Raw genomic sequence first — 25,332 nt, 5'->3', positions numbered from 1 at the left:
ATGATTTTTTAGTTGTTCTCTTGCTTCCTGTTGTGAAATGCTGGGGTAAAGTAGGAAGAGACTTTTTTCCCTGTTGCATCCAGATATTTTTGGATGGTACCCACTTTGTGACCTGTGTGTGCATAACTTGTTTATTGCAGGCTGATGTTTAAGTGACCTCGTAATTTAATATCCATTTTCAGATGGAGATAAGCTGTTCAGGTGTGTACTCAATTGAATGCTCATTTCTGTGATGTTCTTCCATCACAGAGGTCGAAATTTCTCCTCCACAATTAAGACTGCAGTAGCTAATAATGAAAAACTGTTCATGACAGACAGAGAAACAGGTGGGTTTTATCAGTACAGGGTTTTTCTCCCTGACCAGATGAGGTATAATTGGCAAGTAGGTTTCCATATCTTTCCTTGTACGCTGTTAGGATGAGGTGTTTGTGTCTGCAGGTGAGGAGTGCTCTGCAGCCCATTCTTTATATTAGAGTTTGAGTCTGGTACCTGAACATAGTAAATATGATTAATGAGTAATAAACAGACCTGTAGAATGAATGGTTAGGTAATAGTTTTCTTTTTGAGATCAAAGAAAAGTGAAAGTGCTCTATCTTTTGAAAGGAAAAGCTTCCTTGAAGCATGACTAGTGACCCGTTCAGGCTGTAGAACTGTTCCTGCAAATGCTTAATCATTTCAGTGGTTTAATTCAAGTTAGACCTGAGAGTTATCATAGAATAGTTTGGGTTGGAAGGGACCTTTAAAGGCCATCTGGTCCAACCCCCAGCAGTGAACAGGGACACTTTCCATTAGACCAGGTCATATCTGACCTTCAGTGTTTCCAGGGATGGGGCATTCACCACCTCTCTGAGCAACCTGTGCCTGTGTTTAACTCTCACTTAAAGCTTTCTTCTTCTATCTAGTTTAAATTTGCCCTCCTCTAGTTTAAAACCATGACCCCTTGTCCTGCACTACATGCCCTGCTAAAAAGCCTGTCCCCATCTGTCCTGCAGGCCCCCTGGAATCAGAGCTGTGACTTACCTGTTAGCTCCTGTTGCTGCCAAACACAACGCTGATTTGGCTCAGCTGTGTAACTGGTTTACAAGGCTGATGGCAAATTAACTTTCACTGAAATAAGTTATTAATCAGTGTTGTGCATGATGAGGAAAATATCTCTAAAGAAGTCAGGATGAAAAATGTTTGTCTCTCTTAGTTTTTCTGTAGGCATTTTCAAGTACTTTTATGTACAGATACTCTGGCAGTCTTACACTGTAGTGTCTAATCAAGTTTTCTCTCATACATACAGCAGCAGTTTCCTCTATTTGGACAAAAAAATGCAATTAAAAAACAGTTGCAAGAGGTGAAAGCCTAATTGCTCTACAGTGTAAATTGCAGCTTTGCAGTTACTTTAATAGATACTTTCAATGCATTTTTAAGTGAGGAGGACTAAGTTGTTGAACTCTACCTTTATATCAGAGGTGGCAGAGCTTTCCTTTCCTGTGATTGCTTTAATCAGGAGTTTCCAAGGCTGTTGAATTGCACTTCAGAACTTGGTTCTGAAAGGATAATTACGGTGCTGCTTTGGAAAGCTTTTAACATGCATTTCAGTACTTTAAAATCAGTGAAGCTGAGGAAAAAGTGAAGCTTCTCTGTGGAACTGGAACATGCCATAGTGTTTTGTGTTGGGCTGAGTCCTGTGTGTTGACAGCAGCAGCAGCAGCACTTTCCTTTCCTTTCCTCATATGGGCCAAACCGGATCTTGATGGGGGCAGGACAGGGCAGGGGATTTCTTCCCCTGGCTGTCTTTGATGACCAGGGGGTGTTTCTCAGCTGACCTTGGGGGATGGCTGAGAGGGCTGACCTTGCAAGTGAGGGAGTTTCCTTCTTCCTTCTTTTGCTGGCAGCACTTTCTCCTTTCACGTGGTAATGGGGTTTTGTTTTTTCAGTCTCATGCTGCTTGCTACAGCAGACTTTTCAGAAAGGCATGGAGACCCAAAGTACTTTGGTCCCTCTAAGATTCTGTGGGTTTAGGCTCCTTCACAAGTTCTGGAATGTAACAGAAGATAAAGCAAATTAAGCTGGAAGTAAGCTTAGTACACAGTGCTTTATTCCTAGTGAGTAACTGTTTGCTTTGTAAATGTAAATGAGGCTATTCTGCATGCTTAGAGATTGTACATATCACGTTATACTACACACATAAATGAATAAGAACCATATTTCCACTTCAATGAAAATTAAAATCAGCATTTAGATAACATATTTTTTTCTTATAGATTCTCAATTGCTCATTTTACTTAGAGATGTAAAGGAAAATCTGTTATATCTTGGTGCATTATGTGAACTTAACATTTGTGAGTGCTGTGGTTTATGGATAGTTAAGAATTTTTTCATTGCCTCTAAAACATTATTACTCTTACTGGGTGGTATTGCACTTTGTTGGTTATCAGCTAGAGGGCATTTTGTGTGTGTCTGTAAACACAAATATGTGTGAGTATGCACATGTGGATGAGATGATAAGCTCTCCCATATACTGGTTTTTCTCCTTTCAAGTATTTATTGATCTCCTCTTAATAATATTAACTCAGCTATATCTCTTAAGATTTGCCAGATTGCTCTGTGATACGGTGTGGAATTGTTTTGTAGAATAAGTGTTTGTATCATACCTGGCTTTCTCAGTTAGTGGTGTCTGCTTCCCTTTTACCTGTCTCTTGGACCTTTAGGTGACTTGAGATATTTCCCAAGAAATGCTGGTCCAGCCTAGGTAGTGGCAGGTTATACAGAAAATCTTCTTGGTTTTCCACTAACAAGAATGGGGAAGGTGACAGCTCTTCTGCCATCTCCTTTCACCAGTGTGGACTGGAAGCAGAGTACTTATGTCAGATGATTTTTCCACTGTCTATTTAAGCTCCCACAAGTGTACCATCTTTTTGGAAAGGTGTTTCAAAGTGAGCAGATGTGAAGAGTGTTTTACATCTGTTCTGTGTGTAAGTACTGTCTTGTAGCTGCTGGGTCGTTTTGTGTGTGTGTTTGTTTGTTTGTTTGTTTTTATTATTATTTTTATGTTACTTTTCCTCTACTGAAACTTAAAAATATAGGCTAAAAGGCAGCATCAGAGTTGCACCCATTGTTGCCAGCTCCTTTTAATGTCCAAAGGTGTTGAGCCTGGGAAAGGACTCGAGTGAGTTCTGTCCTTAGCTGGGAGCATCTCATGTGCCAGCTCCTCAGGGTTAGTGTTGGACACTGTGTGTGACACCGCTGTGTTGCACCTGTGGGTACTTGGGGTTATGTGGTCAGGAACCTCGAGGTGGGAATGCTTTAGGAACATGGTCTGGTGAAGGACTGGAGCAGGGTGTGTGTCTTAACACTGCCTTGGAGACACAGATCTCGAGCTGCTGTGGGTTTCTGTTGCAGTGGCAATTCACCACTGACCAAAACCACCACAGAGGAAGTCATCTGTTCCTCATGAGACAGGTTATTCTGTCTGCAGAGCATTTCCCTCAGTCTCTGTTCAAAGAACAGGCCCAGGTGAGGGGGAAACAACTGAGTTATAAAATAGCCCTTGATAAAACCTCTACAGGTAAGGATGGTGTTGGGGGAAACCACCAGCAGGAAGTTTACTAAGTTAAAAGAATATCTTTCTAAGGTTGTTGTCCATCACTGCAACAAACCTAAGCTGCAGCAGGAGCATGGACTGAGCCCTCAGATGGCCTTTGTTTCTAACAGGTTCAGGTTTTATTACACATAAGTAACTGCTGCTGAATGCTTGCCTTGAAAATTGAAGTGGTTTCTGCATGGACAGTGCTGTGGTGTGTTTATAGTTCTGCTAATGGCCAAGGGATTGGGTCTCACACAAAGATGTAAAGATTGCTCTAATGGTGTTCTGAGAGTTTGTTCCAATTTTGTTAAATGCTTCAGGAGAACAACTTGATTTAAAATCTGAAAAAAAAAACCTTTCTCCCTTAAGATATCCCTTCCTCTAGTAAATCTGTCAGATAAGGGTTCCTGCATGTTATTTTTGGGTTTGTTTTCTGTTAGATAATCTGTTGAACTCTTACACAGGTTGTCCAGTTGAATTCAGCTGTCCTACTTCAAAGTTAGCATTTTAATGAGAGGAGACTTATCTTGGAGCAATTATTTTTTTCCCACCATTTAAAACACATCTGTCAGTAAAATTCAGCAAGAAATCTTACTAATAACTGCAGGCTGGGAACTGAGGAGTAATACTAAATAGTGCATTAGGTATAGGGGCTCTGAAGGAACTCATTAATAGAATTTTCTTTGATTTTTTTTTTCTTCAAAGAGGTAAATTTATTATTAATGCTGAGTAGGTCAAGATAATGGAATCCTAAAAATTTTAATGTAGTTCAGTTTTGTCCAGATTTGTATATATCCCTTATTTCCACAGCTGATTAATTCTGAGTAGCTCTCCTTTGAGATTGTCGATGAACCACTGAAGTGGATAGTTGTACTGATGATTTATTATTGTAACCTACCTGTTTTAATGGCTTAATCACTTTTAGACACTGGAAAAAATACCCAAGTCATCATTTTACAGGTGAAATATTCTACAGCTTTAAAATTATGACCTGTTTTTGTTCAGGGAAAAAAAAAAAGTTTACTTTATTTGCTGTTGTGAGAAACAAACTTGAAAACTTCTGTCTTATTTTGCAGAATAAATTTTACATAGAAACCAAGCTTAACAGAGACTTAAAAGATGACCTTATAAAGCTGTTTACGGAACACGTTGCAGAAAAGCACATTTACAACCTAATGCGTAAGTAAACCTGCTGAGTTTTTCTTATGATGGGAGTGTGGAAAGCCACAGTGCTTTCAGAAATTGCAGAAATCCACAGCAAATAGGGGAAAATTGCAAATGAATACAAATTCCTCTAGGGCACGAGGAAATGTGGCACACTTCAACCTTTTTTTATTTTTTTTTTCCCCCAAAAAATGTGACTTTCTACAAAGTGCTGGTTGCCTTGAGATCTGAGGGAACAAATGTTTACTTTCCTGTATGGCTTGTGATTATGACATAACGAAGGCAGATCAGATCTGCTGGGGAATAGCATAGCCATGAGGAATCCCCAGCCCTGGGCCTCACATTTTAATCTGTGCTAGAGAGAGTCAACAGTGTCGTGGAACCCAGTAAGATCCTTGCTGCAATGGGATCGTGGAAAATTCAGGTGATATCACCTTAAAATTAAATAACTTTTGTGTGTGCATTTTTCAGGCAAAGAATTATTTTTTTTCCCAGTGACAGTGCAAAGGTAATGCTGGTCAAACCACTGACATAAGTGATGTCAGATGTTGTTGCTATGTAATTAACTCTCTGTGGTGATAACAGCATATTCAAATAGAAATTGCAGATGAATTGTTGAAAGGAAAAGACCTGTGGTGTTGTGTGTGTGTGAAATCAGAAATACCTCCTCCCAGCTCTGCTAATTGCAGGAGTAAAATTAAAAGAAAACACTGAAAAACAAGAAGTAAGGTGTCACTGACTGTGTTGCTGTATATGGAGTCTCTTGTTTATTGAGTGACTTCCTTGGATTCATTTCAGGCTGACTGTCAATTTATTAAAACTAAGTTATTTAGGTTTTATCTTACTCTGAAGTAAGACTATAAATACTGACAGGTATGATCTAACTGGGATCTGAATTGGTTAAATCTTGCATAAGGGGATCTTTAAATTGAGTTAAAGAATGCCTGAGTAAAGTTCTAAGCTTGCTAACAGCTTCCTGGGAAATAATTGAAGACACCCAGCACATGATATAGCACTGTAGAAGTGCTGAAAAGGTTCTAGTGTTGTATTCTTTTCTGCCATTCTCAGCTGTTCTTTGTGACTTGCTGGAATTCAGACCATAATAGATCAGAATATTACCTTCATTTTTGGAAGTGTAAGGGCTCTATGAAAACAGGATATAAGTCAGTGTTTGTTATTTACTTTACTTCCCAATGTCAGTCTGTGCTGCTGTTTCCTGATGTTTGATAGACTTGGTTGAGCAAAAAAGAGTTTCTACCTTATGAGGGAGAAAAAATACCGTCATGGATGGATATGATTAGGAAATTAAAGTCAGGGAAATTATGATCTATAGAGAGAAATGGAATCATGGGGCTGTTTTTTAAGGAGATGCTGCAACTGCCACTTCAGTGAGAGGAGAAGCATGCCTTCCCTCTGCCTGAAAAAACAAATTACAAAATTGGCTTAATCCGTTTGTGATCTAGACTGGAGGATAAGAGTAGCATCTGCTCTCACTCTTGGAATTTGTTGCTATGTTTTTCTGTCCAGAGTGGGCTTTGTTTACAGTACCTTGTCATTGTATCAGAGCCTGGAAGCTGGCATTTCCATTTAAAAATTGTGTCCAGGAAGGACTGTAAGCACATTTCAGGTTCATCTGATTTTTGAAAAAAGTTCCTGCTGCGCTTCAAAAAGGCAGAGAAACAAAAAAAGCCAGGAGGGCAGTGTGACACAGACGTGTCCCTTGGTGCTGATCTTGCCCAAAGCCCCCCAGGTGCCTGTGCTGGTGCTGCAGGCAGGGAGGTGCAGATTGAGTGCTCCTACCGTGCTCTCCCTGCTGGGAGCACTTCTCTGAGCACTTAGATGCAAAAAGTGGAGTGAGGTGTGAATTCTTTACTTACAGAGGAAATACTGCCTAAGTGAACATTACTTGAACAAGTTCTTCCTGCACAAATGCTGATTCAGTTCCACTTTGGTTTTGATAGAGGAAACTGTTTAAAAACAGCTCTCTCCTGTCTGGAGTACATCTCATCAGATAAAGTAAATACATAACCAAAATTATACCATGCACAGATCCATGAACATGGTTGTGTCTGTGAAACACTCTTGCACTCACACATTATTTATCAAGTCAATGCTCTTCGAATTAAGGAGGGTACATTTGAACTAAGTGAATATAACCTGATTATTTTTGTTACAAAGCCAGAGCTGGCTCCTGTAAATAAGACTTCTGTATTCGATGGCTTGGGAGAAGTTGCTGTGTGCAGAACTACTTAACTGAATATGACAAGCAAAGATACAGCATCTTATTTAGAAGGAGCTTCAGAAATGAGCACTGGGAGTAGGAGGATGCAGATAATAACCCCATGTCACTAGGGAAGGGGTGGTGGAGAATGTTGTTTTTGTTCCAGCTACACCTAATTCCACCTGCTGTATGGAACCACTGTCTCTTCTGGTAGTCCTGCATTGTAATTGCTGTGCCCTGGAAACATCCTGCCTGTTTGCTCTTGTCTAGAAAAATGGCAATTACTACGTGAAAGTGAATAACAGCTCCTGAAACTCTACTTCTAGTACTTGCAGTAGGTAAAAATTCAATGGCAGAGAGTATTTACAACTAGCTGCTGTTCTTCCTTTTTGGCTATTGGCAGCTTAGTGCCCCAAACAAGGTTGCTTTTGTGTCTAACAGAAGGCAAAGCTATTAAGAGCCTACTCTCGTGTCTCCTGGGTGCACGGATCACCTGGGTTCTAATTATGAGATCTTGCAATTATCCCTGCTCTCTGCCCGAAAATGGAAGAGGTGCAGGCTGGAGTCCTGCTCGGGCAGATTGCTGAGGTGCTCAGCACCTCCACCCTGAGAAACAGCAACTAAAACTGGCCCTACAGCTGAAGGCTGGTTTAGAGGGCAGCCTGAGTAGGAGTGTGCTACTGATTTGCTGACAGCGGCGTTTGTGGGGGAAGTAAGGATGGATCAGATTGATTGTGGCACTTCCCAGTAAGTGGTAGCCTTAGCACATCAGTGCAGCACTTCAGCCATTCCTGTGGCTGTGTAGGAGCTGTTTCTTACACATTAGTATTTTGGGAAGTGGTTATTATTGTGTCAGTACTTGTGTGAGTTCACAGCTAAAACACACTGTTAAGAATGTATCACGTATGTTTACCAAAGTAGAAGCTTTTCTCATGGTTTTCCAAGAAAAAGTTCTTTGAAAAAAGTCTGAAGGAGGGAGACCACTCACAGCTTACTTCATTCAGTTAGCAGTTTCTAGTTAGCTACACAGAGTCTTTTCTCTGAAGATTCTTCCATATGACAGCTTTGTTCCTTTCTAGTTAGGTCATTTGGATTCAGATGAGATGAAGAGATCCTGTTGTTCTGTTTTCTTAGTTTTTATTTTTTTAGTTGGAGGGGTATTAAAGTTCATCAGAGGACTGTTTATGTTGGAAAAGCTTTTCTTTTATAAAGATGTCAGGAAGGCTATTTCTACTGCATTGCTGCTTTCTAAAAAGTACCAGAAAAGTTAGTGTGAAAGTTGGAAAAGATTGCCAACATCTCCCTAACTATGAAGTTGCCCAACTGCCCTTTTTGGTTCAGAAGGTAGAAATCCAATGCAAAATTATAGAGGATGAAGCTGGTTAGAGGTTGATAAATGTAGCAGGGGGATGTTTCCTGAGCAGGGGTTTTCCTGGCTGTGCAGTGGCTGAGCAGGAGGGTGTTGCTCTGTGGGCACCCAGCCCTACATGTTTAGCAGATGTGTTTGCTGTGTTGACCTCCAGAAGCCTGTTGATGTCAGTGAGGGAAGGGACCCTCATCTCTTTGGCTGTGTGCTCCTATGACATAATGCCTTTTGTTAATAAATCCCATATCCAGCCTTTGTTTGTGAATACAGAATTCTCTGTTTGAGAAGAGCAGTGTAAAAGGCTGAGAGAAGGACTGTGATTGATGCCAAGTTCATGGCCTGACTGTACAGCTACAACAGAGACCACAGGGTTTATTTTGATGTGTGCTGGTTTTTTACTCACTCTCTATGCCTCAGCCTTTGGCAGAGATAGACAAGAAGAAGATGGATTGGGTTGACACCCTGCTTGAGGTGGCATTTCTTTTCCCCCCTTCAATTTTGACATCTGTCTCAAACAATCTGCGTACGAAAAGCAACCTGTTATTGTCTTGACACACAAACTGCAGAGAAAACCCCCTGAAAAGGGGAGAAAACACTCATCATTTTTAATCTCCACGCAGAAAGCATTGCCCCCACCCTTCCTGTGTGCTGCTGCCCTTCAGACTGACATTCAAGGAGTTGTTCTTTGTGCTTCTCGTTTCCATGTCAGATCTAAGGACTGTGTCTCGTAAGAAAACAGCAGTTCCTTTGAGTGAACGTGTTCTTGGATGTCTGTTTGGAGTTGGCTTTGACAAGAAGCCCTGAGCATCATGATAGGTTTGGGGCCACGGAAGATTGATGAGCACAGGCTGATCTGAAAGGTGTGGGCCCTGTAGGATTTCACTGCATGCTTTAGGCTCCATCTGCATTAGTAAGTGGAGTGGTGTAAAGGGAGCAGGTCTGCAGAGGGTGAAACACTTAGGTGGTGAGGACCCAGTATTGTCCTTTACATGCTTTTTGGAGAGTTTCATTCCACACCTGCTGCTGCCTGGTCCTTTGGAGAGAATTCCAGTTAGCAGCAGTTCAAGCACATCTGGCTCAATCTTGCCCAAAAGGAATTAAAGTGATACGCTCCAAGGCAGCTCTGTCACACCAACCAAGGAACAGTAAGTGGGGATGATCAGTGAATTTGCTTCAAAATCACATTTCTAATCTGAACTAAAGCTTTAATACAGAAACTGCCCTTAAGCATTTTAAATCCCTGTTCTTTTTTCCTTTGAGGCACAGAGTGACTACTGTGATGACAGAACCAATATGTTTAAAAAATGACCTTTTTTTACTGAGGTTTTTTACTGATTACTGACTTTTTTAGTGATTACTGAGTCCCTTCTGTAATATATTGTGTTACTCAGCCCCTGTACAACTTCACTCTGTCACCTTCACAAACTGTTTCTTCCTTTTTAAGCTTAAGAATGACAAAGGGATTAAAAAAAAGGTAGATTTCTTTAAAAAATAAACGTTTCAAAAGGCAGAATTACTGGCCTGTGGAGTGACTTGTTCTCTGTCTTTACAATTAGCCTACGTGTCAGGATAGGTAAAATGAGATGAGAAGATTCCTTCCTCAGGGCCTTAGAACTGGAGCAAGGCAGCAGAGCACTAGTAGAAAATACTGATTCATTGCAGCCTAAAGCAGGGTGATTGCTGTTAGAATTCTTTTAAAACAAAAAACTGGTGTACCCTTTTCGTCAACTATGAAGCTGTGGAAACACCAGCTTCTGACAGATTTGGGGGGCAAGAGGGTTCTGTAGTATAAAGAGTCCTTTTGTGAGATGGAGGGAAGGGATGTATTTATTCTCAGGTTCTTGATTCAAAGTAATTTTTAAAGATTTTTGTGCATCTGTAGTATAGTGAATTTGTTCAGTGTTTGATTTCTAGCTTATTTTACATAGGCAAATAGTTCAGTGTTATTACCATTTACAGGTAAATTTTGTCTCTGAGCTAAACCCTTCATCAAAGAGCTAGCTCATTTTGAAAAGTTGCAGCAATGTTTCTTGTTTTCCTTGTTTCATGTTGATTAAGTCTCAGCACCTCACGTTAAGTTGGAAAGTACAGTCTCAAGTAGTGGCCATCGTGGTTAATCTGCCTCCTTGGCAAAGAAATAGCAAAATTATAAACGTGAAAATACCACCTTATTTTCCAATTATAGAAGTCCAAAAGCATATATATTTCTACATTTATGGCATTGTTTTTCATATTTATTCTTTTTACAGCGCTGAATATTTTCCATGTGATTAAGACTCAGAATTTTTGTTTTGTAGCATTTTTATGAGATACTTAATAAGGCTTTTGGTGTAGGTAATGAATATTTTAAAAGTGATCTGTGGCTTTATTAAATGCCCAGTAGCAAACGCTTAGTAATGAATAATAAAGACAGCTTTTTTATATTATTTCTGATCTACATTTTAAGTCATTACAAACTTATAAAGAATTTAAGTTAGTAAAAATTTATTTTTAACTCTGTTTAAAGGAAAATGAAAAGGCAGGATCATGAGGAGGTGGATGAAACTGCAAATGTGCAGTGCTCTGCATGGGCTGCACTGGACTGGTGCCTGAGTTGTGGAAGCTCTTGGAGTTGCTTTTAATGGGAATATGGTTTATATTTTTTTCAAGTGCATTGTTGAATAATTACAGCTTTGAACACATCTGCTTAGGTCATACTTATGTATGATTTGTTAAAATACCTTACTTTGAAGTTACTGCAAAGGGAGCAAAAAAAACCCATTGTTTTACTGACATGCAAAAGTTTCACTGTCCTGCCAGAAAAGTTACATCTTTGCTAAGCAAAATAAATCTATTTTGAAAGGAATGATGAGGGATAGAAAAAGCCTTTTAGAACAGCTGACCCTTTTGTTTTTGCAAGTCAGTCTGGAGTTACGACCACGTGAATTTGAACTCTGGAACTACTGGTGTCCTGGATCTTGTTCCAGGTGCCCCACTGTAATAGGAAGTAGCTTGAACATTCCTTGAAGGATGAGGTTCTTCAGTGCTCCTGAGGGATAACGGGGTTACAGGGTACCTGAAGTGTTGCAGGTTTGTACCTGTTCATCCTCTGTGCCTCAAAAATCCTTGAGGCTGTTTTGGGTATTGTCTCTTACCTCAGTTCAGGAACATTTCAGAGCTTCTTGTGTCTTTCTGCAGTTAAAGCATTTCATCATGGGAATCCACATTTCTTTGATTCTGCCATGAGTTATTTTCAAGACTATTTACAGGTTAATTAACCTCTTTGCATATTAGTTACTTACTCTGTAGAATGTGATGTTAGTGCATAAACACTGTGGGGGTGTTCAGATATTATCACAGTGCCGTTACCACTGTCATTCAGCTGAGGTTTAGGTTTATTCTGCCTCACCCCCCTCTGTCTTTGTAAATGCTGCAGGTGGGAGTAGGTAGGAGTCTGTGCAACCTCTGTCTTTCAGGCTCTCATTAGTTATGCTAATGAAGCAAGAGGCAAAACCTTGGCATTTGTTAGTCTTAGTCTTTTGTGAGATTGTGAGGTGTAGGCTGGGTTAGTTTACACTGTATGGTTCTTTAATTTTCGTTATTGAGAGATGGGAAATATATGCCATTACTTTGCTATATTGTTGAATATGATACTATCATAGTTGTATTTACTGGCTGTAAATCAGGAGTGGTTTACATTTGCACTGGAGCAGGATATGAATGCACTTGCAGAGACCAAGATAAGAAACGTTAATGTCTGAAGCTGCAATATAGTGATGTAGAAGTTGTTTTTGTTTTAAATAATTTGTTTTACATAGGTTAGGAGTGGAATTTAATGTCTTAATGTACAGAGCAAATTCACAGTTCTCTGGCCACTTTGCAAATCTATTGGTGAATCTTAGGCTGAAGTAGCCACAGTCTAACTAAAGACACACATATTTTATACCACATTGTTTGGATTGTGCATTACTGTCACATTATAAAGCATTATGCCCGTTTTAATCTGTGATTTGCAACGTGGTTGGCTGCCAAGAGGCTGTGTGAAAAATCTTTAGGAAAGAGCCTGTTTGAAACATCTTTAGGGAAGGGGCTGTAAATATGTCATTACGAAACAAATCACAGGCTCTCACACCCTCAAGGCTTCAGCTGAAATGAGCAAGCACTTTTAAGATGGCTCTTTGTAAAATAAATTCATCTATAACAGTTAAATATAACAACTTTGATTACTTGAAGGCTGGAAAAAATACTTTGTTTTAATTTCCCTATGACATGAGCCACTTAAACAGCTTCAGAGAAGCAGAACATGCTACTGAAGATTTTTCTTTTTATGGTAAGTGCCATAGTTGGCAGATGCTGAAGCTGGAACTGGAGATGCTCTGAAGCCTAAAAAAGCAGAGTCTCTACAATGTGAGCCCAGGAGATGTGCCCTGATTATAAGTCTGTAATAACCACAGAAAGGTGTCTGTATTGCTCAACTCCTTTGCAGACAAATGAAAACTGAGAGGTAGCAGTTGGTTTACATCTTCCCAATTTCTTGCACTTCTGTGTGTGTGTTTCTGTAATTCAGATGTAGGAACAAAGCTCACTTAAGTATACATCAGGATAAAGGCCAGCTTATATCATAGTTCAAGTTATTAATGTGCTATTGCCAGGTTTTTCCACAAGAAGATACAATTATTGCCATATTTACTACAGAAGATACCAAGAATGAGATGAAAATGTCAATTTGTGCTTAAAAGAACAACTTTTCTTATTTGATGTTTACAGTGCATGGACTTTCAGTCCATCCTTAGTTCTATGTACAAGATTCGAAATGCTGTAAAGTTGGGATTTGTGGATCTGTGTTTAACACCCTCAGTATGAGAATGCATCTAAAAATAAATTGTTTACTTCAGTTCTCTGGCTGAATACTTAGAGCCATTGCTTGCTGAATTTTACCTAAATAGGTTATTCCACATTCTCATCATACCTGATTTGAACAGGATACTTCTCTTTAAAGGTGATGTTTCATTACTGTAGATGAATTGAGTTGTCAGGTTCAGATTCCTGATCGTTTGCTTTGTGAGGACATCAGATATCAAAACCAGCACAGCTACTGTATTTTTGCTGGAAAAATATAAGTGTGAGAGCCTGTATTTCTTGGTTAGAAAAATTGCTGATTCTCCTAATTTTGTTTCAGCTTTACTTTTGGAAGCTCAGTCAAGGCCGTTTCAGATAACTCCTTCGACCATGGCAAACATTGTGAAGGGCCTGTATACACTACGACCAGGTAACCAGGAGGAATGCTTGTGCTGCTCTCATACTGGGACATGTTTCCCTAAATATGTATTTTCCTACACTTGTACACTCTCTATTTAATGCACAGTTAACAGAAAAAAATGTGACTTGTGTTCTGTCCATCACAATGCTTAAGTTCTGCCCTGGTTCTTGTTGCCCATCCGACCTGCACAAGGTACCACGAGAATACCAGACACAACTAAAGAAACCAGCCCAACCCTCTGCTCTGCAGACAAAGGGCAGATCTGTGTAAAGAAGTACTGAAATGGTGGAAGTTACACTGCAGGTTGCATTTCAAACAGTCAGGTCTTTGGCACGAGGTGAATGACTTTCTCTTCTGTGAAGCCATTGTTTGGTTGGTATTATTTCATGGAAGAGCTCATTTAACTTGTGAACACATCATGACACCTTATGCAACAACAAGTATGTTGAAAGGAAAATGGAGTTGCAGATTTTAATCAATTCTGTACCAAAGTCTTTGGTTCTGTAAGTTTTGGAGAAGTGAGCAGAGCTTTGCTGTGTGTTTGAGACTTTTTAAAAACAGGAAGTGTTCAAAGTATCCATAAATAAATGGTACCTGCTTCCCTTCCTTTTACAGTACTGATAATTTCTTCTTACCTTGCTGTGACTGAGAGAAGGGTTGTGTCTGAGCTTCAGTCTATCTTTGCTTGGCAATCCCCATTTATGGAATAGAAATGAGGATGGGAATCCTTTACAAAAACCTTCAGTGCAATATTTAACACGTAAGCCAGGAATGTGGCGGACCCTCCATTTACAAAATGCATGGATAAAGCACTTTCAGGGAGAGCCAGGTGACTGACTGTAGGTTATCACATTTGCTCTAATTGCCTGCTTCTCACACTTCTCAGCCTTTGACAAGGAGTGTGGGAATTGGGATGTACCTTAATGAATAAATTTTAAAGCATCCCTTTTTTCCTAAGTAAAGATTAGGTTTAAGATAACTGCTACAACCTGGGGATAGTCTGGCTGCAGAAGTACTTAAGGGCCATTTGTTTTTCTCAGGCCTTGTTATACAGTTGCTATCAGGCCAGTTTTGGTCCTTTGCTCAGTCTCTTCTGTGTTTCTTACAATCAGCCTTGGAGCAGTTTTAAGGTCAACTGTCTTGCTCCTGTGAGGCAATGTTCAGTGTAGTGAAATTAAATCACGTTTCTGTCCTGAAGCTGAACTAGTGCAGGTTAGAATTGCATTTGTTCATCAAAGCTTTGGAAGGTCAGGGAGAGAAATGCATTATTTCATTTAAAATGGAGAAGCAGGGTTGTATGGTGATACTACTGTTCTTTTTAGAAGTAAGGCTCAGGTACAGTTTGTGAATGAGTTTCCTGGAGTAAAGGGGTCTACAATTACCTGATTATCAAGGTGAAATTGCTGATCCTCAGTTGCCTGTCCTTGAGAGTGTCCAGAGACTCAGAAGGTCTTGCAAGATGAAGCAAGAACTGAATTTCAATTTGATGATGAGGTTGATGATGAAAAATACTCCTTTATCTAGATGTAAACATCTGATTTTAAGTCTGATTATTTGTTATGCTTTAAGACACAATGTCTGTGGTTTTTAGGGAGGGATTTTGGTTTTTTCTTTTTTTAATTCAAGATACTGATATGTATTTAAAATAAAGTTACATTTGCCGAAGAATAAATTTTGTACAAAAAAATCTCTTCCACATGTTTTGTTGTTGCTTTCTGTCTTTTTACAGAATGGGTACAGATGGCACCAGCTTTATTTTCTAAATTCATCCCAAATGTTCTCCCCCCTGCTGTGGAATCTGAGCTTCAGGAATATGCTGCTCAAGACCAGAAACTTCAAAGAGAGCTTATTCAGAATGGATTTACAAGGTAATAGTTATTAATCTTCAGCAGTGATTGCTCTGGACAGTGCTGCAATGGTAAAAATGGATACACCTAAAAATACTGAAGAAATAATTTAAGAGTTAATAAAAAACTTCCACAACTCAGTATCCATATGAAATATCACCTTATTTTCCATGTGTTGGAGCACTAACAACCCTGCAGATGGTACCAGAAAGTAGATGATTGGAAGGCTTGAAATATTATTTTGATGAAACAGATTGCTTTCAGTTCATGCATCCCTGTGTTTTGGTTGTGCTTCTGCTGCATGGTCATGCTCTTGTTCAACTTCAACATTTACTTTGGCTGTTTGTTTTTTATAAGCTCTCCTTTTGGGGTTTTTTTGATGCTTCTGAAAATGTCAGTTGATGATTTCTCCTTATTCCACTGTCAGAGTTATTTATCCAGACAAGTTGTCTATTTTAAATGGGCATTTCTCTTCTGAGTATTGAACTGGGGGGGCAGAAGGCGGCAGAACAAACAGTAAAAGTCGCCGCAGAAAATGTTCCTCCTGTAGATTGTTCAGGGTGGGCAGTGCCTGCTGCTCTGTGCTGTTCTAAGCTGCCTGGACTGAGGCACAGCCCTTTCAGCACAGCCCTGGCTGCTTTTGCAGTGGGCTGGCAATCTGAGCCCAGGCTGGGCAGACACTGCTCTGTTCCCAAGAGGATGATTTCTTCCTGAAGACAGAACATCTTCATCTTTCCTGTTACCTGTGCAACGCTCCAAATCTGGAGCTGTAGTTTGAACCCCCTCTAGATGTGGGTGTGTTTGCTGTCAGATGTATTTCTGGATTTCAGCCCACCTAGTTTTCCTCAAAGGTAATCTCTGTCTTCAAAGCTTGGTAAATTATTGAGCTTCAAAGCTCTACTGTTGACCCAAATGCAAATAGTATGGTGTAGACTCTCCTTATAAGGCTTTCTGTTGACTAAAGGAATTTTTTAGAGAGATATGAATAAAAATAAAGCCATAAGAGCTTGAGCTAAAAAAGTAGTGCATTTGGCCCAAGAAGTAGGAGTTTGAGACTTTGAAACCAAGTAGGAATATAATGCTGACAAAAGGATACAACGCAGAGAACAAAACAAAAAAAGGAACAATTTAGTTTTGTCTAACTTTCAATCTTGCTAATTCTGTAGGTGGCTAATTATAGTTCTGCTTTTCACCAGTTTCACAGTTCTTAGGGAATTAAACATGAGGTTTCAAGTTGTAACAGTCTATATCCACAAAAAGCAATCGGTCCCAAAAGTGTTTTTCTTCAGTTCCTTGAAAATGAGAGGCTTGTTAGCTTTGGCTGGTTCTGTCAGGAGGAGACTCCAAAAGGCTGGCAGAGGCAGTAAGGGACACTGACCACTGCAAAGGCTGAATGCCTACATGGTACTGTCTTCTTACAGACTTTGTGGGATCCTCAGAATATATTTTAGCAACTCCTATTTGGTGCAGAAAATTCTCTGTCTGTGGGACTAATGCGAGTTTGTAGGAAGCAGTTTCTGCCCTGTGTGATAGACGTGGGCAAAGAGGAGCTGAGGGCTAGAGGATAGTCAGGCAAGCGAGATCTAAGTAAAGGTTTCTGTGTCACATACTGTTTGCAGAGTCTAAATTCTGACTCTTTGGCTTTCTGGAGGATGGGATCTCCTGGGTATTGGACATGTGGAGAGTTTTGGTATGCCCTGTAGGTTTAGAAAATCACCCCCCACCCGCTCATACTTCTGTGTAAGTGCTGTTTCTATGCAGCTTGCTTTCACTTCATGAAATAAAAGTGCAAACTGAAACTTTGCAGAGGAATAGCTGATGGATGGCAGTGTCTGATGAGTGTGTTTTGCACAGTCTGTTTTATAGGGTTGTGCTATCAGTGAGTCAGTGCAGGCTGGTAAACACGGGGGTTATATTTGAGTGTCATCATTAAAGGGGCACAGGCAAAAAGATGTTGCCTCTACTTCAGTTTTATTTGCTACATGGCATTTTTCAGTGGTATTTGAAATGCATTTTGCCTTGAAATGTATTTCAGGATGTAATATGCCGCTTCCTGTGATGAACATAGGTTATGCTTGTTTATGACTTGTCAGAATTTTTCTGAGGTTCTATTCCTACACAAAGAAATGTATAAAAAGGTTTTCTCTTTTATCGAGTAGCATGCCAAGCCTCTTCTGGGTTAGTATTAAATGTCATCTTTCTCCTTTAATTGTGCCAGAAAATGGTGATGTTTTTGCTGCTGCATTTGCTGCTACAATCACCATGAGGAACACAGCACAGTGAGGTGTCTTCAGCAGCATTAATTGCATGTCAGGCTCTAGTTGAAGAAATCAGTTTATCACCACTGTTAAGTACTAAAATCTGCTTAAAGAGCAAGTGTTGTCAGCTCAGACTTGCCTAGAGCCTGATTGTTGGGCTTTGCCAGGAGCATCTTACCTTTTCAGGCTGATAGATACAGAGTTTTTCACATAGTTTTACAAGTTTGATTGAGGAGTTTGAATTGAGGAATACAATTTTATCTGTGACCTAAGACCATGCTGTATATGAGCAGTTTTTCTCATCTTCATTTTCTAAAAAAATATCTTATGACATCAAACATATTATCCTATGAAATCTGTAACAGAAAGCTGAGCTAATTGAATCTACAAAATGTAGCTTATCCTTTTGTTTTAGTAAATTTGGAATCCTGCAGTAGTGTTGTTGTTACTGTGTTTGCATTTTGTTTCTAAATCTCTGCAAGCTGATTGATGGTTGTGCTGAGGTATTTTGCTGCTGTTCTGAAAATCATCAGATGGTTTGGGTTGGAAGGGACATTTAAAGGTCCAGCCTCCCTGCAGTGAGCAGGGGCATCTTTAATTCAGGTTATCATGAGAAACCCTTTGTTTCTCTTCCTTCCCAGAGGTGACCAGTCACGCAAGAGGCCTGGAGAAGAGCTTTACAGTGAGTATTCCCCTAACCCTGCCCTGCAGGTTGGGCACAGGGACAGGGGGGGACTTGTGTGTGTTCAGGGTGCTGAGGTGCCCGAGGCTCCATCCCCACAAGTATCAAGCTGCCTGCAATGTAACCTTGACCATGCCAGGTAAAAATACAAATTTCTTGGATCTAGAGCCCGGCTAGCTGTGCCAGAGCCCCCCAGCCACCATCCTGGGTACTAAGGGCAAGCTACTTCACTTGATTTAAGTGGAAGCTGAGGTCTTGAGGAAAGAGAAAGTCGTTCTCCCAGGTCCCTGCCTGCTCAGGATACACATAACAGGCAATGTTATGAGCCAGCCCACCTCTGTAAATCACCCACTGGTGATGTGTGTCTCTGACTCTTGACAGAATGGAGAGTTTGGAGGGTTGTGCTTTTCAACCTGGAAGCCTTAGAGATGTGTCTGATCCAACTCAGGATCCACCTGCGTTGGGTCACTAAAGGCAGCGTTCAAGTGTTGGGGTCATGCAGCATGGAAGTTCCCTCCTGTTGGTAGCTGAAGCCTCTTGCTGCATGATTAACTGTGAGGTTCTTCACTTTGTTCCCCAAATTTCCTCCAGTGTAGGAGAAGAGACACAGAGAGGAGTTGGTTCCTCTACTCCAGACAGCCCTAATTTGGGTGCAGTCAGCCAAAGGTCCAATCCTCTGCTCGTCTTTCCTGCTGACTAAGCATTTGGCCAGGAAAGACTAGTCCTGTACAATCTAGGTTAGGATTGAAGGACAAGGCCTTGATTGTCATTAAACAGCCTTGGGGGATTGGGGAATAGTATCTGTTGTGGTACTGTTGTTAACTTCAGCTCATTTTCTGGCATTCTTTCCACCAAGTTTCCTCTCGTGCTTTCAGCTGAGGATGTTGGCTTTATTTCCTACCATAAAATGCCAGACAGTTTTATGATGAACTGTTACTGTAAGCTGAAATGAATGAATGGACATTCATATGGTTTATCAGCTTCTCTTTATGCTGTTAATGTTTTGCAGGCAATGCTGTGTTTTTGGGGAATGGGGGCAAGGGTCATAATGTGGAAGTTTAATATGAGAGAATTTCTCGAACTTTTTGTGTAATTTCAGGTGGCTCATCAGCCTGTGCAAGCTCCAGGGGATACAGATAGTGAATATACTGGATCAGCTTCTATTCCTGGCCAGAACAGACACTGGAGGAGCACAGGTGGTATCTGGAGCCTCCTTTGGCACCTGCTGATACTCAAGCTCTGACACGAACTGCGCCTCAAAGAAGAGCTTTGGACTTTCTTCTTTGTGTAATGTCAGTTGCTGCTACAGTTGGGGTGACTTTGAAAGACGTGGTTCCTTGGCCTGGCCTGTCAGCAAGTTCATGTTCTGCGACTTCTGTGAGGAATGCACCTTGAAAAACAATCCTTTCAAAGTGGAAATGGGCAGCCGAAATCAGCAGCTTCCAAAAAGCATTAGAATGGAAGAATCCTTTTTGCACTCTTTTCTTAATATTAAGGACATTCTTAAAACTAGTTAACACGTCAGTGTATTAGTTTTTGAACTTCAAGTTATTTTCTGGAGCTTCTACTTAATAATAAGAATAAAGTTTCATTATTTTGCAGTATTTGTTTGTTAGTTTAAAAATTGTCACCTTTTAAGAGTTGGTCCCTTTGTCACCGGAAATTGGGAAATAGACTCTCCAACCAATTTGGTAGGTTAGGAAGCCAACATCACTGTATTACCAGTGCTGGATGCATGGGGATTGCTCCACAAAGCATGCATACCAGCAACCTAACAGACCAGCTTATGTTTGTGGCACTAATGCATATTCATCACATTTCTGTTGCATATTCATGACATTTCCTGAATACATCCATATATGCTAATTATTTCCATGGACTTATGGATGTGGTTCCAGATCTTCTAATGAATCTTTTCTCCTTGAGAGTATCTCAAAGATGTGGTCAGGTTATAATGTGCTTCTCTTACCATTCTTTGCTCTGACACACAATCCTTGTTCTCAAAAGTTAAGACATCTGCTAGTCCATGTTGATCACTGATACAGGTAAATAAGGAAGCAATAGCTGGCACAAGACTATTAGTCATAGATGTAGGGATCAAACACTGTTTTATTAAGGTTAAAAGAGTTTTCCATCATCTTTCCCCACTGCTGCATAGACTCCTTTTATAAAAACAAAAATATAACTTGTTCAGTAACACCATGTAAATGTATCTTCTGTCAGGGAGTTTTCAATTCCAGATTTTTGTTTTATCTCTTTGTTTTGTTACTTGGTATTTTGAAATCTGTTTTCCTATGTGTTTGTACTCTGTGCCTTCAGCTTGAGCACTTTGCGACTTTATAGACCATATTTTGTTACTGCAAAATGTGTTCTTGAGGAAAAACTTGATGTGAACAAACATGCTGCAAAGTTGCACTTTTCTCTTGCATTAAAAAGGAGGTGAATTTAAGGAGGAAGGAAGAAAAGTTGAACCTGTCACCATCACTAATAGTGACTGGGAAGTTTGTCCCCCTTTGTTTTTCATGTGTATTAGTGTTTAATGCAGGGACCAGCTCTTGTAGAACCCCTCTCACTGACTTTTCTTTGGCTTCAAGAGTTGGACTTGTGGGTCCCTTCCAACTCAGAATGTTCTGTGATTCTGTGGTTCCATAATTGCAATAGATGGAGATGGGAATTCCAGGCTGAATGAAATACTAGGATATGGTTTATGCTGTGCTTTGTAGAAACACTGTGGGCAAAATTCTGCAGTCTGGGGGCTCTGCAAAGGTCTCTGAGAGCACGAGATTTGCACTGGGTTGATCAGCAAACTGCGGTACCTGTCCAAGATCACTCTGAGGCTCCTGTGCTGCCCCTCCTGGCTGGGAGGAGCTGTGGTGGGGCTGTGAGAGTGGGTGCAGTAGAATCAGGGATTTGAGGAGTGGTGTAAGGTGTGCGTGTGTCCCCATCGGCCTCCTGCCTCCAGGCTTGTGTGAGCTGGGCTGGAGATCCAGCTGGACACAGCTCCAGGAGATCAGGCCTCTGGTGTGTGTCTAATCATTGTGATGTAGGTTTTAATCATTAGTGTGGCTAGTGCAGCTCTCTCACCAGGGGATCGACATACTTGAAAAGCAGCTTGACTACGGGGTTTGGGGTTTTTTCATTGCTATGGATTTATTTTTTTATCACCTTTAGTTATGAAGAGAAATGAGTTGGTAGTACAAGATCTTTCTGAAGTGAAATGAGAGTTCGTTCGGTTTTGTCTGGCACAGCTCTGATGCCTGTTTAAAGAAAAACAAAATACCAACACGACTCCTTTTGTACTTGCATGGGTTCATTACAAAACGCAGGAAAAAAATTAGGTGCGGCAGGGACAAAGTCTCATTTTCTTTTTTTTGTATCCAGGCTTCATGTAAGTGAATTTAATTCCATCAGTGTCACATCACCCACTTCGGCAATGCTGTTAATTTGGAGGGTGGGGGGAAAGAGGGGCGAAGATGACACTGCTGGGATTGACAGAGTCAGCTCTGGTTTACGTACGTATTTCTTTGCATATTTGCAAAGCCTGTTTGATTTTTGAGGAGGTTTTTCTTTCAAAATTAAGAGCAAATGCTTTAGTGTTTTTATTTCCATGTAGAAGAATGCCAGCAGTCTGATCTCATCCCCAGGAGTGGAAAAACAAACCACTCTGGGTAGGGATTTTCAGGTGTTGATAGTGTTTGCTTCAACTTTGCTACCAGCTACTTAAGTTGGAGCAGAATTGGGTAAAACCAGGGGGGTTGAAAATGTTGCTGAATTATGCTGTGGAGAAGGTAATGTAGGCTAATGGGGAACAAAAATGATTTGCCAGCTTCTGGGGTTTTAAAGTTTTGGCTTTAAACAAAAACAAAACCTCTGATAGTGTCCTTAGCTTTAAAAATCACTGTCTGCTGAAATGGCAATATTCTTGAGGTAAGAACAGATGCATTAACCTAATTTGGTTAAAGTTTGTTTACAACTTTGTTGCCATCCTAGTTCACATAATACAGTAACCAAGCTCTGTCATCTTTGTCAAGTGATCACAGTTTTAATCTGTTCTTAAAGTGGTTTTCCTGGTTCAGGTGTGTAAATAACGTGTTTTGCTTCACGTTTGAGGCAAGGGTTCTACATTCATTTTACAAAGTGTTGTTTTTGGGACAAACTTCTGGAACAATAATGCCATCAAAATTATCAACATAATGCTGAAATATGGTTTATCTGTTGAAGACATTATCATTGTGACTGAGCATGGAACAGAATACAGCATACTATTCTAAATTATTTTGTTTCTCTGTAAACTTGCAATTTACTTACAGTTGAACTAACTCAGCCAACTTGAGCACTGGTACTGTAAAGCCACAATTACCAACAGCATGATCCTAACTGCAGTATTTAGTTTAACCAAATAACTTGTGGTGAATCCATTGCATCTGTAGCTTACTCTGTTAAGATTAAGCAGTAAAGTTGGTTATATAGATGGGTGTCCTCTCTGTGTTGCACTGGTTCTATAGCCAAACTTGCTACATTAAAATATTTTTAGAATAATTGCATTTCTTGATTTGAGAAGTTGAAGTATTTAAATTCATCCTGCTGACTTCTGTGATGGTTGGCAATTGCCAACATGTGGCCAAGATGTCTTTGATACAAATAATAGGGTAGAGGAGCTCCCTAGAAAAGCACTCAACTCTTCTTCAGCTATATCCCTTCTGCAATGGTTGGGGAAGTGTTTACAGATGAGTAGGTTGAAGAAGAAGTTTTTAACTCCTGTCATTTGATAGAAATGTGATCAGCCAGGTTAATCCCTTTTCATTTTTTCCCACAGACAGTGATTGTTTACTTTCTACAGGATAAAAAACCAAACCAAACCCCCAGGAGCTACAAAGGCTGTGTTTTGAGTGACTGAAAATGGTTTTTGTGTACACTATGACAACCCTAGTGAACAGACTGTTTTGTAGAACTATGGAATAAAAACCAACTGCTTCAGTTTGACTCCTGTCATCAAGCCGACTCCAGCAGAGAGGAAACAAAGTTTGGGGTTTTTTGGGTTTTGATTGCTTGCTTGGTTGGGGTTTTTTTGTGATGCCTTGAGGTGCATGAGGTATCCTGAGGTAGCTCAGTTCACGCTGGGGACCTTTAGGGTCAGTTGACTGCAAAACAAAGGTACTGCTAGGGAGGAATGGCCACTGCTTGGCTTGGGGTGCTTCCCTTTCTGCTCTGCTGGGGCTGTGGTGACAGTGTCATCGTCACTGTGCTGATGCCACTCGGGCTGAAAAATCCTCTTCTGAGGGATGTCTTGTGTTCACAACTCATGTAAACTTAAATTCACAGCTGAGTGCTGTAAAGGGCTCGTTACTGACAGCGCTTTCCCCAGTGGAGTTTGCTTTGCTGCCTCCACGAGAAGCCTTTAAATGCACGCCAAAGATTGCTGTCTCTGTGGAGGTGTTTGCAGGATGTCATTCCGAGCTGCAGACTGTGCTCCCAACACGGTCACTGGGCAGGGACGATGCAGGGGGCAGGTTCTGTGTGCCCTGCAGGGACAGGTACCTGTGCCTGGCTAAGGGGAGGAGCAGGCTCTTCCCTCGGTCCGTGGAGCAGGGGCTGCAGCCCTGCAGTGGGGGTGCTTTGCTGGGCTGTGAGTGGGACCTGCCTGTGCTGTGTCACCTCCTGTCACACCGTGCCAGTGCTGTGTCCCTGCTCCTGTCACACCGTGCCCGTGCTGTGTCCCTGTTCCTGTCACACCGTACCTGTGCTGTGTCCCTGCTCCTGTCACACGGTGCCTGTGCTGTGTCACTGCTCCTGTCACACCGTGCCCCTGCTGTGTCACTGCTCCTGTCACACCATGCCTGTGCTGTGTCACTGCTCCTGTCACACTGTACCTGTGCTGTGTCACCTGTTCCTGTCACACTATGCCCGTGCTGTGTCCCTGCTCCTGTCACACCGTGCCCGTGCTGTGTCACTGCTCCTGTCACACCGTGCCCGTGCTGTGTCACCTGTTCCTGTCACACCGTACCTGTGCTGTGTCACTGCTCCTGTCACACCGTGCCCGTGCTGTGTCACCTCCTGTCACACCGTGCCTGTGCTGTGTCCCTGTTCCTGTCACACTGTACCTGTGCTGTGTCCCTGCTCCTGTCACACCGTGCCCCTGCTGTGTCACTGCTCCTGTCACACCATGCCTGTGCTGTGTCACTGCTCCTGTCACACCGTGCCTGTGCTGTGTCACTGCTCCTGTCACACCGTACCTGTGCTGTGTCACTGCTCCTGTCACATCGGGCACGTGCTGTGTCCCTGCTCCTGTCACCCCGTGCCAGTGCTGTGTCACCTCCTGTCACACCGTGCCCGTGCTGTGTCACTGCTCCTGTCACACCGTGCCCGTGCTGTGTCACTGCTCCTGTCACACCGTACCTGTGCTGTGTCACTGCTCCTGTCACACCATGCCTGTGCTGTGTCCCTGCTCCTGTCACACCGTGCCCATGCTGTGTCACTGCTCCTGTCACACCGTGCCCGTGCTGTCCCTGCTCCTGTCACACTGTACCTGTGCTGTGTCACTGCTCCTGTCACACCGTGCCCGTGCTGTGTCACTGCTCCTGTCACATCGGGCACGTGCCCGGCACAAAGGCTGGGCTCAGTCCATAACTGGTACAACTTTCGTGAAGTCGAGGTCTCAGTCCTGTTCAATCTTTTATTTCTAGGCAAGACAAGGGAGAATTTTCAGGTATAGTCAGATTTTTCCTTCTGGAGGTTTCTTGGGAAATACTCTCTGGCTGGAGGAGGAGAGGGCTCTTTCCTCCAAGGAAAAGGGCCATGGGTCTGGGTTTGTGACTGGGTTTGTGACTGGGTTTCGTCTGCTGTTCTCCAAGCACTGTGGTGCAAGACAGTCAGTCACACCACTATGCCTGTAGCACTGGGAGCCTTTCATTCTGCATTTCATCTGGGATAAACAGTGATCCTTTTGGTAGGCTTACAAACTTCAGGTACTGGTAATTGTGA

At 41.5% G+C, this 25,332-nt stretch overlaps 1 protein-coding gene across 2 annotated transcripts in view; it reads left to right on the top strand.

Annotated features, from left to right (window-relative positions):
* CACUL1 (CDK2 associated cullin domain 1) overlaps positions 1–22,890 on the top strand; it is a 43,353-nt gene extending 20,463 nt beyond the window's left edge. For both annotated transcript variants that reach the window (XM_050338466.1, XM_050338460.1), the window contains 5 exons: positions 4,651–4,753; positions 13,484–13,573; positions 15,294–15,432; positions 18,311–18,351; positions 19,451–22,890. In XM_050338466.1, the coding sequence (XP_050194423.1) occupies positions 4,651–4,753; positions 13,484–13,573; positions 15,294–15,432; positions 18,311–18,351; positions 19,451–19,491 (414 nt within the window). In that variant the 3' untranslated portion in view covers positions 19,492–22,890. The remainder of the gene's footprint in view (positions 1–4,650; positions 4,754–13,483; positions 13,574–15,293; positions 15,433–18,310; positions 18,352–19,450) is intronic.
* The last annotated feature ends 2,442 nt before the right edge of the window (positions 22,891–25,332 follow it).

This window comes from Myiozetetes cayanensis, unplaced genomic scaffold (assembly GCF_022539395.1).
Source record: "Myiozetetes cayanensis isolate MyiCay16 unplaced genomic scaffold, myiCay2020 scf10, whole genome shotgun sequence".
Taxonomy (NCBI): Eukaryota; Metazoa; Chordata; class Aves; order Passeriformes; family Tyrannidae; genus Myiozetetes; species Myiozetetes cayanensis.
Note: the sequence above shows the minus strand (reverse complement) of the source record. Positions and strands in the feature narration are given on the sequence as shown.